Source organism: Catharus ustulatus, chromosome 2 (genome assembly GCF_009819885.2).
Source record: "Catharus ustulatus isolate bCatUst1 chromosome 2, bCatUst1.pri.v2, whole genome shotgun sequence".
NCBI lineage: Eukaryota > Metazoa > Chordata > Aves > Passeriformes > Turdidae > Catharus > Catharus ustulatus.
The window spans coordinates 9,284,638-9,302,261 of NC_046222.1; the positions used below are offsets into that span (position 1 = coordinate 9,284,638).

Genomic DNA, 17,624 nt, shown 5'->3' on the forward strand with positions numbered 1-17,624 from the left:
ATGAAAGCTAGGATATGACTGAATTTTCTTTCAAGTCTTTAAAGCTTTTTAAAATTCATGAATTTCCTTATCATTTTGCAGCAAAGCAAAGTATTTCCAAACCCTTCTTAAACTTTAGTGTTTAGTATTAACATTTTAAATGTTACAGAAACCGAGTGGAATAAATTTTCACTTAGCAAGCATCCAAATGGTGATGTATCTTACTGGTAGCAACAAGTTGGTGTCACTGTGTTTGGTTACCTGTCACAGAGCTGTCTAGATTGTCCATACTGGAGCCTGGAGTATGCTCTAGACCTCTTAGTGGCCTACTGATTTCTACAGTTTCTTCTTCAATATCATCCTCATCGTCATCGTCATCTGGAACATCTGTTTCCAAATCTGAAATAAGGTTTCCAGATACGTATCCTAGGGGAGGAACTGGAGCCTGAGGAGGTTGTGTATTGCTTTGGATGTGCCTACACAAACAAACAGGAAAAGTTATCAGAATGGATGAGACTTTGTAGCCCATGGTCAATAAAACACAAGTCCTGAAGTAGATTAACAAAATGTGTTTGGTAAGGCCAAATTTAAAAAAAAATCAGTTCAGTTATTCACCACAGGTTCTAGTAGCAGAGTGCCTGCACACTGTCCAGTCTTAAATAAAAAGAATAAAGATGAAATCCTCTCTGATGGGGAGGGTCAGGATTGTCTTCCCACAGGTGAAGAGCAATAGACATAGAGGCCACATAAACCAGGTAGGAAAGCCATGGAAAAGCACAATTCTGAATCCCAACCTAGCATACAAGTATCTCACCCAACATTACCCCTTGCAAATCACACACTGAACCAAAGTTAAATCTCACTCCTTCCGCTTAAACAGATACAGTGCCTGAAGCAAAAATCACCCTAAAGGGGAGGAAATGGCCAGCAGGACAGAAGAAATTTTCAAGTCCAATTAACACATCATCAGTGAGGCCTTTTCATTTTGCTTTATTCCAAGAAGTTTAATTGATTTAATTGCAGCAGTATTAGGGCATGCATGTGTGAAATTGTTGCATGCAGCAATCACATAAAATAAATAAAAAAAAAAAAAAAGGGAAAAAAGAAGACAAAAAGGCACCCATAGCTAAACAGCCAAAGGCAAGCATGGGATTCAGAGTTTGATTTGCCTGGTATCTGAGAGAAAAGAACACCATCAGCAGCATTCCCTACAGCACAACAGGTACACAGCAAGCTGTGCCAGGGGAGCCAGGCATGGCTGGCCTTGGCACAAGAACATGTACCACGCTTGAAACTGCTAACTTAGGCATGTGGGAATCCTTGGGTGTCTCTACTGGAGGTGCCATGACCTGATTTGAGTCGGCAGCACTCTGGATGGGATCCAGGATTCTGCTGGTCTCTTGCTTGGACATCAGTAAAACTGAAGAAATTACAATTGTCACCTGTTTGGCTCCAAGCTATAACACATTTTCAGTGGAAACTTTGTGCTGAATTATTGCCTGCATGAATGAGTTCTCTTTATTCAATGAGGTTTTTTTTTGTTTTTGTTTTTGTTTTTTTTAATTTCATAATGTAAATCTATCAGATATGAGAAAGTCATGGTAAATGTTATGTACCACTGGTAACTTTCCCCACTTCAGTGTAGGTTTTAACTTACTGCTTACTGAATCTAATTTCCAGAACAAGTGCTTCCTTTCTGACATGCAACCCCCTTCTGATTAACAGTTATTGAACACTTTTCTGCCTGGACACCAGGTTTTTAGTGTTCTACACAGTGTTCAAAACACTGGGGCACTAAAGGGCACTACCATCTAACTAACCCTCAATAAACAGTGTGATTAGCTCCTAATCAAGCAAAATGCTTAAGTATATGTTTAATGTTAAGCTTGTGATAGAACAATTGAAGTCAATTTCTCATGTACTCATAGTTAAGCATATACTTAAGTGATTTGCTGGATCAAAGCCATAATGATTATGTACTTTTCCAGTAATCTCTAATGGGCTCTTTCTTAAATTCCTAGTTGGCTGATCTCTATATTTCTCAGTTGCTATTCCCACAGTAACCCATCTGACAGATCTCATTTTGCTATTTAGTTTTCCCCTGTCTCTACAACGGACAGGTTAACTTTGTGAAAAGAAGACTAAAAAAATACTCCTTCCCAGTCAAAACAACAGAGGGCTTTCTACTAACCTTGACTAGCATGATACAAATCCAGCCAAACAACAAAACTATGTTTAAAAATTCCATCATAAAAATCACTTTTATGTAAAAATCACTTTTATGTAAAAATCACCCTCAGTGTTTAGCCCATAACCCAAAAGGTATGAAAAAAAGGTTATGTCCTTGTTTTGGTTTGAGTTTTGTTTTCAGAGTTTCAGGCTCAATTACTCTGACCTTACACAAGAGCGACATTAAAATCTGTATAATCCTAAGCACATTATGAAAGTTCCCAATCAATTTTCATTTCTCCAAAAAGGGAGCAAGACCCTTCCTGCCAGCTGCACGAGGCTCTGGTGCAGTGTCCTGCTCCATTACCCACGGCTGGGCTGGTTTGGAGGTTTGGAGGGCGTAGGAAGGGTAACAGCTGCACGATGCAGCAGCCACTGCCTGTGCTGGCAGGGTGTGCATCTGTGTGCTGGCTCAGAAGCCAGTGCCTTCAACAGGCCAGGTCTAGCTGCTGCCTGGGATTTGGGTCTGTCCCACAGGCAGGCTGGGCTCGGTGCTTGGCAGAGCGTTGCTGCAGCAGGACCGAGATACCCTGTTGATTGAGTGCAGATTGCAGACAAGCCCCGAGGCTTCCACGGTGTCCAGGGAAAACAGCTGGCTTTGGTTTGGCACCACCTGCCTACCTGCCTGATGCATTTATGGGAGCTCAAGCTGAATAACTTGGTGGCTTTATTTAGCAGGGAAGAAAGGCTGCTCCTCTGCTGGCAGTGTGCCATTCAGTAACCAGCTCTGCTCTGCTCCGCCGAGAGTCGCAGGCTTTGTCTGGGTAGAAGAGTTTAAAAGGACAACTGCTGCTCAGGGAGCATCCAGGAAGCAAGTGACCTTCACCACATCCCCAGCCTGGTGCAGTTGACAAGCTCTTTTTCACTCCCTGAAGATATTGCTTCTGTTTGTTTTGCAGGGGAAATGTTACTGTGGTATTTGCTTGTTCTTCCTTTAAATAGGCATAAAGCACTCTGAAACACTAGATCCATCCTGTAAATACTAACAACTTGCTTTCTGCTGTTTCCTGGGTTTTTCCTATGAGTCAGAAATTCTCATAGTAGTTCAAAGCACAGAGATGCATATACTTCATTCTCAAGTGACACAGTGTAAAACCTGCCACGTTGCTATTTCAATTATAATATTATAATTATATTATATTCAATTATAATTGTAATTATTTTTAATCAGGAATTCAGAATCTTCTTTTTTAAAATCCTAAAAAATTCCTGTCTTCTGCTAGCCTGAAAAGAGAGCACTCTCACTGTATAAATACTGTCAGGAGGTGGGTATTAACTACTTAGCTGAACACGTGCAAAATTTTGGAGGAATATTGTTTTTACATGTTTTTAGACAAAATTTAGCATATTACCAAGTATTACGATTTAAAAAGCACATACAGATGTGTAAGGCCTTCCAACTGTGGGCAGAGTTCTGGTATTTCTTTTTCCATTTTACTTCTTTGAAAAGATAACTGAAACGCTGCTGAACACAGCCATTATTTATGTCAAAAAGAAATCCATTGTTGTGGTGGTTATTATTATTACTATTACTATTACTATTATTATTTCATTTTGCTGATCAGACGTGACCCCTTCAAACATTTACCATGTCTGCTTTGCTATATCAAACTGGTAAGCCCTTGTTAACTCATCAAGGTGAGCTTGAAGCATTGGCTGCATCTCCTCTCGTGGGGAAGGCGTGAGGGTTGCAGTCGACTGCTGCCCAAAGGAGATGGCAGGAGATGAAGCTACTCCCCGGACAGGAGGTGTGGGGACACGATCATCGTCTTCTTCAAGCTCATCCTCCATGCCCTGATGCAGGTAGGTCTGAACTGGCAAAGGTGGACACCAACCATCACTGTCATATCTAAAATAAAAACCAAATAAACTTAGTGCATGTCAAAACTTATCTCTGCTGCACAGTAGAAAGTATAAAGGGTATACAAGATTTCTGCTACAGCTGGAAACTTGCACACAGTGTGAGTTCTAAAATTTAATGAAAATAGGGTCATAATTGTTTAGATTGTCCTTGCTGAGTCAATTTAATTTTTCCCACAACAGCTAAGCAACTTGAACAAGATATGCAACAGAAAAATTAGTGACCCATTATCACATTCATTAATGGTGATTAGATAATGTTACACCACAATCAACAACAAAAATGAACTAACTAATTTCCAAGATCATTAACGTAGGAGAATGAATATTGACCTGGACATGAAAATAGCAGCATTCTTAAAAGGTAGAGCAAGCTTTATATAGTAGCACTTATTTCACAGAATCTCAGAAAAAGCTGAGTTGAAAGGGACCCACAAAAATCACCAAATCCAACTCCTGGTCCTGCACAGCACCATCCCCAAGAGTCACACCATGAGCCCAAGAGCATTATCCATTTACTTCCATCCTCCCCTTTATCTGTCTATAAATTTACCATTTGTCTCTGGTTTGCAGCTTAAATAAAAAGCTACACTTGGCTCATAAATACCACCTTGCACATGGATATCTCCAATGATGTGCAATACATCCATGTCACAGCAGCACTGACCCCAAGCATATGCTGTGTCACAGCACCAGCTGATAAAGTACATTAGCACACATGTTGACAGCTCTGCCAGCACCCCACCTCCTAACCAATCTGTACTGGGACTTACCTAGACAGTGCTACAGTTCTGAACACTTTCAACACACCTGCCCAAAGTAAATGGAAAGATTAACCACTAGGAGCATTCTTGAATACCAAATTCTTCTCTCTTCAGACATAAAAGGTATCCTGGGATAGTTTATTGTTTTCTGTTGCCTTATACAAAAGGTGTAAGGGGTGGTGCTAGAAACAAAAGCTTTTTATTTTATTGCCACTTCTTACACAAGTTTTACCAGCAAGTCAATTCTTTTCAGTCTCTGTACTCATCAGAGGACCTGTCAATCCAATGTTGTATTACAGTATCATCCTGGGATGTTGTCCCTAAGAGACTCTGGCATCATTCCAGGTGGATAGGCCTTAGTGACTGTGGTCATTCCCTGGGCATTATCTCCCCAGAGTAATTCCCTAATCTGAACACTACTTCAGTTGTACACAGCTTTGCTGACAATCACACCACTCAAATCTCAACTGTCTACTTTTCCATCTTCAACCAGTCAGGCATCAGTCCCTTGAGCACACATTTCTTCTTAACTCCTGGTGTATTCCAAAACAACTCAGGATACACACAGCTGCCTTTTTTTTTTTTTTTTTTTTTTTCAAAAAGCAACCAGACAACCACAAGCTCTCACAGCTCCTTCACTGTCAAACCATCACACACTCTAAAGGCCATTTCCCAAGCATCTGCCAAGTCACTTTATCTTCTTCCCACCTTCAAGGACTGCTGACAAGGTCCTTTCTTCTGCAATGCAGGCAGGCAGTGCACTGCACTATACAGTTAATTTCTCAAACCAGCTTAAAATACTCTTTTAAAGCTTCTGATTTGGAAGGAAAGATTTACCAATTTCCCAGAGAAAAATGAATTACTGTCAATTTTCTCAAGTGTGAAGCCAGGTTATAAAAAGGCTGGGAACACTGAGATGGAGAAGTTGCAAAACCTGTATTATGAACAGAACATTTACTTTCAGGAAAAAAAAAACAAAAACAAAACCCAAAGATTTCTTAAATTAACTAAACTACTGTTTCCTTATTAAGAAGTCTGTAGTCTGTATTTAAATGCACAGATTCAGGACAGATAAAACAACCTGACTTAATCATCCAAAAGTCCATGGAGGATATATCTGGTAATTTACATTTGTAGAAATTTAAATCTCTATGTATGCAGATAAAACCATAAATACAGTAATTTCACGATTATAAGCCGCACTGATTATAAGCCGCACTTCTGGGTTTCAGCAACTTTTTGGTTTTTGTCCATACATAAGCCGCACCTGATTATAAGCCGCATGTTACAATACAGAGTGTGATAAAAGGTATCTGTTCTATCACCATCTGTTGAGGGTGGGGGCAGTGATCCTTATCTCAATGGCAGATAATTTGCTAATGGGCCATCCATTGAAACCAGGCAGGGCATTGTTCTTTATCTTTTCACACCCCATCCTTCCTCCAGGGAGTCATTGTCTGGTAATGGCCCATTGAGTCCCACTGTGGGACTGATAAAATTACTGCATCCCATTGAAAGTTGCTCCAGCCAGGGGGAAGAGCCCAACATTTCTTACCAAGATAAAAACAGAGGTTTTGGGACACTAAGGGAGCCCCTTTCTCCACTGGACTCCAGAGGAAAACCGGATTTCTCCACATCACCACTGGACCTCTGGAGGGAAACTGCACCTTGTACAGGAGCACTGCTCCAACTGAGCCACATCTGTCACTGCAAGGGGACTGCAATCACCATTTAATGGGACTGCTACCAACACCCTGCCTGATGGGGTGCCAGGTAGTACTCTGACTGTGTCAGGGTTTGGAGTTTGTTTCTTTGTAGTACTGTATTTCTATTTTAATTTCCCTAGAAAAGAACTGTTATTCCTAATTCCCATATTTTTGCTTGAAAGCCCCTTGATTTCAAAATTATAATAATTTGGAGAGAGGGGGTTTGCATTCTCCATTTCAAAGAGAACTCCTGCCTTTCTCAGCAGACACCTGTCCTCCAAACTAAAACAGCAACTTTTCGTTCTTTGTCCATATATAAGCCGCACCTGATTATAAGCCGCACTTTGGGTTCGGACCAAAATTTTAGTCAAAATGGTGCGGCTTATAATCGTGAAATTACTGTAGATACACAAACGCAGATGAGCACAGAAGTGAAAATACAGACTGCTTCTTAACATCTGGCCTCTAGGAGAGGTTGAGTGATTGATCATTACCATTTTCATAACACAGAGATTTAAGAAAATGCTACATGACACATACTCATTCTTAGCAAACTATTGAGATACCACCAGCTGTAATTTGTCTTTCCAAACAATATTTACTCAAAACATTCACAACCAAGGCTGAAGGGTCCATCCTAAAACATGCTGCTAAAAATGTGCAGTGCAGCACTTCTGTCTCTTCCTTTTGCTCTCTCAACCTCCTGCTCTGCTATAATGGCTTCTTTAAAAGGGACAGGGGAAAAAGACACTCCCTGGTGACTTTTCAATGATGAATAAATGAGCTTTGGATGTGCTCGCCTTCTGACCCTGCTCGCTTCAAATCCCCAAATGTTCAGCTTGATAGCAAAAAGGTTTTTTAGTAAAGAGGTTTCTTAGTGAAAAGTTTCTGCACAAGTACCGTATCTTAACCCAAATTTTGTTTGAAATGGAAAGCAGCCCAAGCCTGAAGCTCAGGACATTGAGATTCAAGATTTCAGGTACAAGAACCTTCATCTTCTTAATGTCAGGTGTCTGAAAAGCCACAAGCCATAACCTTCATTTTAGAAAGAAACAAACTAAATAAAAGCTCCAAAAAAATAAATAAAAACTCCCAAACCTAGCAACTACATACTAACTAAATGTCACACAAGTGATACAGTTATACAAACATCTGGTGATTGTTGGCCACATCTTTGTTCATCTTCATTTTCTGAGTAAATCCAATGTGGTGAAAATGCAACGTTTTTCAAGTACGCTTATTGAAATCTAAGTGCCTTAACTTCATTAGCAACCTCTGATTGTAATTTCATTATAATTAAGACCCTAATAAGTTCCTGTTAACATACATGAGTCTCTATTTTTCTAACAAGTTTTATTGTATTGTCAGCACTTCTATTCTACAGTCATCTTTTACTGTTAAAAAGCTCGATTCATTGCACCAATAGATTTGTTCCTTCAAAATATAAAATAAAGGTGATAGATATAAGGCATATTCTGTAAAAACTGTGTTTCATTATGCATACTGTTGCAACAAATGAAACTTCCCTCCCTGGAACTCACCAAAAACGACTTTTGAAGCAAAAGGTACTACTCCCTTTACTTTTCCTAAAGACAGACAATAAGTATCAAATATATTGACACTCAGCAGCTAATATTCCATTCTGAGGTGTAATCAATAGCAAGAAATAGAAATAACCAAATAACAACATGCTGCCTTTACTGGGTTGGCTCAAGATCATGCATATTACTGGTGAAAAATAAAAATAAAAGATAATGAGCAAGAAATGAGCATTTCTTTACTGTCAAGTTTACATAAAATCAAGCAAAATCATCTTCTCTGAAAAGGGTGGGAAAGGGAGCGTGTCAGTTTGGGAGCTGCTATAGGAAAAGTGAAACTTAATTGGCACACACAGGCTCTTTGCTGAGGTTAAACAGGATTCTAAGAGATCCCCAAAGCTACCACATTATATAACAGGGCTAATTGGAGTAAGATATTCATTTTTCCTTCTGCAGTTTATGGAAAAATGGAGGCAAATGCCAACCCTAGTGTTTCTGGGAAGAAGACAGTACAGAGTACTGAGTGTATTTTTTCTGTGATAGGTTAAGTAAACTGTTTCAGTTTTATTTATTTATTTTTTTTATATCACTTGCTATTGTTGATTATCTTTTGCAACTTAAAAGCCCACTAGTCCTTATAAGGCTACTAGCACTAATCACTAGTAAACAAAACTAGGTGACAAACTTTTTGAGTTTTTCGGAGATATGCCAATGAAACTCACATTTGAATTTAACTGCTATAGGAAGACACACAGAAAAGCAAGTTTTTGTTTAGATGCTGACCTCCTTGCTTTGTTGCTCTAAACATTCAAATTTTGTATCATATTGTGAGGCTTTCATTAAAATGTTCAGTTTTTCTGACTGGAAGCTCATTTTTCAGTTGTAATTCATAATATAATTGCATCTGCAAGTAACTAATTCTAAAATTAAAACACTTTGAACTTGTCACAGATAAGAGTAAACAAACCAAGAAGAACAAAATTGTTTTAAAAATGTGGCTTTTTTTAAACCCAGTATGTCCATGTTAAAGGCAACATAAGGACTGTAGTACAAAATTCTTTGCCTTTTAGCATGTTGAAAACCACAGGAACAAGATCAACCCTTAAATACAGAAGGACCATTAGTATTGGAAGCAACCTGAGAAAGTATGGGCATTGCAAATTCAGTCTTCATCAAAGGTGGTTGCAAATTACTGTAGCTCCAGACTGAGAACTCTAAACCCAGCCTTCTCATTTTTTCTGTGTTTGGTAAAATGCATGTTACAAGGTCTTGCTACCACCACTGCTAATGAGACATTACAAAAACCAGAGAAGAATAATTCAAAACATAATCAGAGGAAAAGCCAAGTCTGAATGGTTGTGAACCTGGAGGCTGGTGATTACCTTCTCCTTAAATAGCCAATGTTGTCTTGGTGACCAACATCATTCCTTATTGCTAAATTACAGATGCTTTATGCAACTGAGGAGTCAAGCCCTGTACCACAAGAGAATTCTCTAGAAGGTATTTCCATTTACCTTTCATGCTATTTCATTCTTCTGAAGAAAATCCTAGTGGTTTGCCTGCTATTGCATAAGTGTTTTAGTGAAATGGCTGCACACGTGTTTTAAGGATATAAACTGATAAAGACGAAATTATTATGTGGTGAAACAATTTTAAATTTATTTTAGCCTCTTATAACAGAATACAGAAGACAATAATTATATGAACTTTTTGCTTTGAGATTTAAACAATGCTCACAATCAGTAAGGTCATTCATTTTTCATTACTTTGAAATTCTAACTCTGAATGGGACCTTAATTTAAAAAAGAACCTTACTGACTAACATAACTAGTCATTCATTGCTCATTTTAAGAATCAAAGGAGTTGGTATAAACTGAAACAATATGGAATTTTTCTAGTTTTTAATTATGAAAGTAGTAATGATCAATTCACAATTACATTGAGATAACACTTGAAATATTTTTATTCAGTAAAGCTATTACAATATATTCTTAAAAATGTTTAATTCTTAGGAAATATTGATTAATCCATGTATTGAAACAGACAGGAATTTGTCCCTGATAGAACAATTATTCTCAAAGGCTCCAACAGAGCTACCCACAGCAAACTATGTTTTTATATAGTCTGATTCACCTCCAGAGTTTGATAACCTGGTATATCACATAATAACACTTTATAAAAAGCATTTCATAATTGTTGTCTGTGTAGGAAATGTCTCTTTCCTCTCCTTTAGCACTTCTTGTGTGATTTTGTGTCCTTGAGAACAAGTTTGAGCAATGCAAAATTATGTGGAAGGTTCCAGAAACTTGAAAGTTGTTTGAACAATAACAAAAAAAGCCTACAATTAGCATGCCTTTCTCAACTGTGAAATTTCTTCTAAAAGCCGATGAGAAGATTATTATCCATTGGTTGATCTTCAAAAATTAATCCAATTTGGTGGGTTTTTTTGTGTTCTGTTGGCTCTAATATTTTTAAACATCAAAGCAGTGAAAAAATACACAGAGAGACAGATTATGTCATCCTTACTCACTCTGAGTCCCATCAGCTGCAGACAATCCCAGAATTCATATAAACTACCTGTGAAGTGAGATACTTCTCAGCATGAGAAAGGACTGAAGCCCTACATGATGATGAAGCAAGGTCACTTTTGTTTCCATCTTCAGTCACTATCCAGAGGAGCTGTTCAAACATTCCTCCTCCATAGCCTTGAATAAGTCTACAGGATAAGGTGTTCTCTCTCTCTTTTTTTTTTTTAACAAAGCAGAACAATATTTTCACTTAGCAAAATTTAAAAAAAAAAAATAGAAAAGGACTAATTTCTGCAAATCACAGATTTTTCTTCAAAAGAAAAAGAAAAAAAAAATTTACCCTGCTTCTTGCTGATCTACCCCATAGTGCTCCAGCTCTGTGCCTGGAAGTGGCTGCACAGGAGGGGGTGGGAGGGGGACACTGGCCCAGGTTGAACCATTGTTTTTCTGGGGCTTGGTAGTATTTTTGTTTTTCTTCTTTTTCCCTCCTTTGCCACCTGCAAATCCAAAAAAGAAAAATAAAATGTTAGAGCTATAATGTGGAATAAAAAGCCAGCTATTTATATTTCTTTGACAGAATTCTGATTCCAGAGCATATGCCCCAAAAAAGAAGACTTATTTATATCTCAGCAGAATCAGCATCAATGTGCTAATGCTGTCACAGGGTTATAATACAGGTTATAATTACAAAGTAATAATAGAATGGGAAAAGATTCCCAATATTTACTGAAAATCACTTATTTTTAAACCTCTGTACCACATTAGTGCAGAAACAAGGAAAGACAGGTTTTCCTGTATAAGAAATATATTTCCTGATTTATTCATGCGCACTTTATAACTTCTTGAATACACTCTTAGATAAAATTATAATAAAACAGCAAATTAATGTCAGAATCCAGCATGATTATAACACAGTTTTGCATAATCACTTTCTCTGGAAAACACAGAGGTTAAGGAAACCATCCAAAAAAATTGTCATTGGAGTCAAGAACTTTTAAGAAAAGAGTAAATCATCAAAACAAAAGAAACAGGGTTTTGTTGATAGGAATTTCCTAATTTCTGGGGTTTTTTTAAGAGCAGGACGTCATGTGCAATGTATTAGAACTGACTGTTTCACAGGATTCAAATATCTTGTGGCACTATGGAGAAGAGGTTCTATTTCTGATATACAGCTCTAATGCCTGAGGTAGAAATTAAGTGAGCAACACATTTTGGTTAAACCCTCTGCTCTTCTCTTACTGTCCCTGCATCCACTTCTCCAGCTGAGACACTTCCAGCTGTGGGAGAGTGATCTTACAGAGAAAGCTCTCATCCCACTTACTTTGCTTCTTTCATTTTGCCCTGACTTCTTTTTCTTCTCAGGAATTCATTAAGAGGAAGAATGGCTCAACATTTCGAATCCCTTGACTGCTTGGGGACCCATCTATTTTTTGGCGTTTCCTTGTGGCTTTCAAACTCTTTGTTGGGTGGAGGAATGGTTTGTCAGATGCCTTTTCAGTGGGGTACCCAGAGTGGGAGTGCTCTCACTCATCCCTGGCCTGCTGTAGAAAGCACAGTCTGATCACCCACTGACATCTCTTGATGATTTATAAAAAAAACCCTCATGTAAAAATGAATCAAAGAATCAAGAAAGCCACAACTGACTGGTCAGGGAGGGTGGCACGATGTGCACTGGCAGGCACTGCCCTCTTTGTCGTGACTCTAACTAGGCAGAAAGGAACACAGAAGGAAGTGCAATTCTAGCAACAGAGACAAGTCCCTGTCATGGGACTTTTTTGTCTGTGAGATGGTGGCTTTCTTCTGTTACCTCCAAATGTCAGCTGGATGAAAACAGGAACAAATAGAGAGGGAAGAAAAAGGTGATTCTGTGATTCAGAAGTAGTCAAGACCTCTTTTCATCTCCTGTTGTGCCTGCTAGAGACAGGCAACAGGTCCAGAATTGTTTCTAATCGACCTGGCTGGAAGCACTTTGCTTTCCTCTACTCAATTCCAGACCAGAGCTCTTCCTTCCTTGTTTTGGAGTATTTATAGTAAGTCCAGCCAAGATCCTGTCATTCACTATGTGTGAACTGAGCTGATATTGCTTCTATTTGGATGAAGAACAGGTTCTTCCTTCCATTTGCAGCCTAGCAGAGAGGGCAGCTTTCTTGAAAAGGGAAAGAACATTTTCACCAGTGAAAAGAAACCCCAGTGACAATGGAGGTAGAGGAACAAATACATGAAACTTCTGGAGGGAAAATGAAACTTTCAAAGCACAGGTAAGGAAAAAAAAATGGAGTTAGGAATAGGATCACTGAACAGTGCAAAGGAAGTATGTTAATTTTAATTTGTGGGACATGGGGAAATTTTTAAAAAGTCAGCAGTAGTAGGAGCCAACAAGAATTAAGGCAGGAGGGGCTGCTTTAGGAGAAAAGCACATGCATGTGTTTTTGTGTTGCAGGAAGATTTAAACTAGGAATACATGGAGAAGGGAAATGCAAAGAACAACTTCAGCTTAGAGATTAGTTGAGGTGGAGAGGAAGAATTTGGAAGTGTAGCATCTTGATAATCTTAGGAGACTGGTAAAATGTAGGTTGGACGTGTGGAGTGCTAGTATGGGAGTCACTTGGATTTTGGGGGTTTCCAAGAGAGAAATTAGAGATAATGGAGATATTAGAAGGAGTGAAGCAGAGAGACAAGGGACTTGTTTATATTAAGAAATGAAAGAAGAGAACTCCAAGGTCATTGCTGGTAGGGAAAGAAGCCTACACAGTACAGTTGGGTAGGAGATTTCTGTCCCCATGGGCAGAGTTACTCCAGTGTCAGACTGGTGGGACAGACACCAAACACATAAAGCCTGATTTATGTTTGAAAACTGATGCACCAAAGCCTCATTTCCCCATAGCAACGATGCTTGATGCTTCAATGTCTCCTCACACTGAAATTCAATTATATTGTTTAAATCTCTAGGTGAATCAGGTGCTGGAGAAAGAATTTGCCAGTTGGGCTGCTGATCATAGCACAGACATAATCTGTGCAAACTCTAGCTACAAAATTTCCCTGCCTCATAAAGCAGTTGAGGTTTTAGCTATTTTCCATTCCACAGTGGGATAGGAATTCTCATGACATTCATGTAAGAGAGACAGAAACTTATTCAGAATAATAAGTAGTACTTAAAGTACTAACCAAGGAAGTGAGAGAACAAATCCCTGCTCACCCTGATGGGGACTACGTAATCAAAGCTGGTCTCTGACTCCAGTGATGCTCTAATTATCAGACTGTTTGAAGGTCTCCCCCAGTTTCTTGTGTATTACAGACATAATTATCCTCTATCAAAGGCATAATTAGTGGGCAAGGGAGAGCAAAATACTGACTCTGCAGTCCAATAATCTGACACTCATCTGAGCACTGGGGCATCCAGTTGTGAGCTGCCTTGGTCACAACAAAAGTGCCCTGGCCATAGAAAGACTGACTATAACCACAAGTTTCCTAGTGTCATCAGAAAATTCACTTCTGACTGAGAAACACTACACAGAATATGTTGCATTTGAAATATTTGATCAAAGTCCAGCTTTTGATCAATGGGCATTTTCCAGTGACACTTCCTATTTTCTGAGAAGATTCTTAGGCAGCCTTAGCTGTCAACATATCTAAAGTGTGATACAGCCCTCTGATACCTGACATGTATGTACCTCAGTACATCAATTTCTGCATTTTCATGCAGCCCAGGGAGCAAGCCGATTTCCAAAGCTGGTTGTCAATATATCTCACATGCAAGGAACAAGAGCCTGTCCTGAAATATGTCACGAACTCAGCTTCCAGATACCTCTCTGACAATGCCATAAACCTATTTTTTCGTGTCAGTCAAATCAGCTAGTGCTCGCCTTGAGAACACAAAACTTACAAACACATTTGGGTATTTGAGTTTGGACCAATGATTATAGGCTTCCTAGCTCAAGATTGAGTTTGAATAATCATTTAAATTGACATAAAGAAGCCATTTCTAGGTATGGTCTATTACTGGGAGGACTGCTCCAGTTTGAACTGGAAATTCAAAAAGTTGAGGATATATTCTGAATATCAAAAGTATCCTTCCAGTGCTCTCATATTTCAGCTAGGTGAAATCACAGATTTTCATCTTAACTGCTGCCTTTTCAGTTTTTGTCTTGACAGAAAAAAAAAGACAACTATACACAACATAAGCAACAAGTAAGCAAAATTAAAGAAACCAACAAAAAAAGGGAGTGTTCAGATATAATACACAACCACACGTACTATGATCATTTTCATCTGATGAAAATGCATCATGTTTCCAATAGAACATGCAGCACACATATAAAATTTACATCCTGTTTGTATGCAGACTTGGCACAATTTGTTGGAACCCCAGCCACCTTTCAGGGCCCTACAACTATTTCCAAGCTGCTTCACTGAGGAACAGCATATAGAAACAGCTTGTGGGAGTGGGGAGCTCTGTTAACAACTCAACAAAAATAATAATTTCCTCATGAAGTTCAGTGTGGGGAGACCTATACACTGAGGATGAATGCAGAAATACATTTGTTCCATAGATGGTGTCAGGGAAAGGATGTGACAAGGTGAGGCTGGCAGCTGTGCTGACAAGCTTCACATGGAAGGACTCTCCAGTTATCTCCGAGCAGGTCCTGCAAAAGGCTTTTTTGTTTCAGCAGATCCCAGGTGGCATTGTTTGCTGATGGGCAGGAACTCTCATGGTTATCCTCAACTGGTGCCTGGGAGGTCTTCTGCCTCCCTGGCGAGCCAAAACCCCTCCGTCCCTCGCTCCCCTACACACGGCGATGGAACCAACCTGAGAGGCTGCCACTCCTTTCGGAGCTGTTGTGGGAGCTGGTGGTGCTGAAATCCTGTGACTGGTTGTGTGGCAATCTATTAGCCAGGCCCTCAGCCACCCGGTAGTCAGGGATGTAAAGCAAGGCTAAGGGTTAAACGGCAGAGGTCACAGTGGCATCGTGGGATTAGTCGACAGCACAAGCACATGCGACACATGCAGTTAGCAAGTCAAGGGCAGATGGGGTGGGGTGGCAGGTTTTAACTTGGATATTTTTAAAGGTACACCTACCCTAGCCTAATGGAAGGCAGATGGCTTGGTGAGTAGCACAGGACAAAGAGCATTAAAAGCACAGTGCGATGTATTTTGTGATCCAGTGAGGTTCAGCATGCATGCAAAGGTGTGCAAGCATTAGTTCAGGTTAACACAAACAGTGTCTCACAGAGCTAAAAAGAATTTTCTAATTCATGCACAGATGATACAGTACACAAAGCCAAAGGCTCTGGAAAATAAGAGCTATAATTACCATTGTTGCCTTTGCCTTGGTCTGGGAGAGAGTAACCAAATCCCATGAGGTCATTTTTTTGCTGAATTGAGCTTTTCCACTGCGGATCTGGTAAATCGACAGCCAGCTCGTGGATGCTGTTGGAATGCAGGATCTGGGTGGTGGCATATGGCGTAGCCTGAGTTATTTGGCTGGAGCTGTTGTAGCTGGTTTTGGTGGTGAAGTCAATGCTGCTGTAAATAGCTCCATCAGAAAGCATGGTAGCAGTTTTATCTCCTTGCCCTGGCACTGGTGGCAGCACATCTGTGGAATGAAACAAATCATTGAAGCACAGGAAGTACCAAGGTTGGAGCTGAGAAATAAACGTGTCACTTTGCACGTTTGCATTTCAGCTGAGACAGGTCCACGAGCCAACGAAGGGAAGATGATGTACAACCATCGCCAAGCTATCAACAGCTGTGACAGGCCTACCACTTGTCCTTCACGTCTCACTGCCTAAAACCATCTTTTTTTTTTTTTCCTCCTCATACCTTCAACTGTGAAAGTGAAGTTTGGAATATTTCTCTACTGAAGAATGTTTTCAATTGTTCACTCTATGTCAGAACCAATGAAACTGTCTGGGCTTCAGGGAAACGATGAAAGGAGAGAATTTACAAATAGCAGAGGGAACTTGCCCAGCAAATATGTAGAAAAACTCTCAAAGTAATTTTTTCAGGGCATCACCTTGATTTCCTCGAAGCTTTTACTTTTGACATTAGCCAGTACATTTCTGCTTTTCAACAAAAGCAAAACCTGACAAAAACAAGCTGTTCCCGACACATGAAAGAAAATCTGATATTCTGAAGGGATTTGGGTGATCAGTCCCTCAAAATGGCAAAGTGATGTTGATAATGGAGAACAACTTGTTCAAAAACTTCAGTACATTTACCGGAAAACCATTACAGCATATTTAACTAAGTATCTGCTGAATTTTCTCCACATTTTGAATCCTATCCCATACTGCAATTTGTATCTTTAATCAGTTAGATTGGCAGTCTCTCTCCTTACTAAACACTGAAGTGACTCTTGCTGGTGGAATACTAAGTCAAGAAACTGAGACCAGTGAAGTGTGAAGAATCTAATGATGACTGGCATGATGTCCCAAGGAGAAACACAGCTCAGCTCAGCAGATAACCCTCCTTCCTGCTCTCTCAGAGGTCAATATATCAAATGGTACTATTTTTACAATTCATTTAGACTCTGAAAAGTTGAATCAATTCCAGAATGTACTTCTTTAAAAAATCCCTCATTTAATATGCCATTTTCTTTCTACAGCCAGATGGCAGATACAGGTTCCAACTGATAGATCATACTTGAGATAATGCATACTCCTATACTGAGGATGTTCAGATCCCATTCCAGGGACCACAGCCATTTTTTATGTACCTTAAACCCCAGAAAGAAAAGATGATTCTTGCACCCAGTCAAGGGTTTAGGATCAGTTCCAAACCCAGATGTGGGTCTTGTGCAACCACAGGAAATACAATTGTTCTCTCACTGTCTCAAAGACTTAGCCAGCAATGAGATGTGACATCATGGTCTCCTCACACTGATTTGGTATTTTTTGTTCACTTTCATTGTGTTTTTTAGGGTTTAGTTTTGTTTTTTGCCCCTGGGATTAGCATTTAGATCACAGAACTATTTTCTTTTGCATTCAGGTGTGTTACAGTGAATATTTTAACATGGACCC

The 17,624-nt window shown here is 39.4% G+C and overlaps 1 protein-coding gene across 13 annotated transcripts in view; it reads right to left on the minus strand.

Annotated features, from left to right (window-relative positions):
* Positions 1–17,624, minus strand: part of ROBO2 (roundabout guidance receptor 2) — an 847,836-nt gene that overhangs the window by 32,096 nt on the left and 798,116 nt on the right. For 8 of the 13 annotated variants that reach the window (XM_033051267.2, XM_033051269.2, XM_033051268.2 and 5 more), the window contains 5 exons: positions 15,917–16,198; positions 15,412–15,537; positions 10,945–11,101; positions 3,797–4,057; positions 241–455 (listed from right to left, as the gene is read on the minus strand). In XM_033051267.2, the coding sequence (XP_032907158.1) occupies positions 241–455; positions 3,797–4,057; positions 10,945–11,101; positions 15,412–15,537; positions 15,917–16,198 (1,041 nt within the window). The remainder of the gene's footprint in view (positions 1–240; positions 456–3,796; positions 4,058–10,944; positions 11,102–15,411; positions 15,538–15,916; positions 16,199–17,624) is intronic. The other 5 variants (XM_033051273.2, XM_033051272.2, XM_033051271.2 and 2 more) reach the window with 1 other exon arrangement.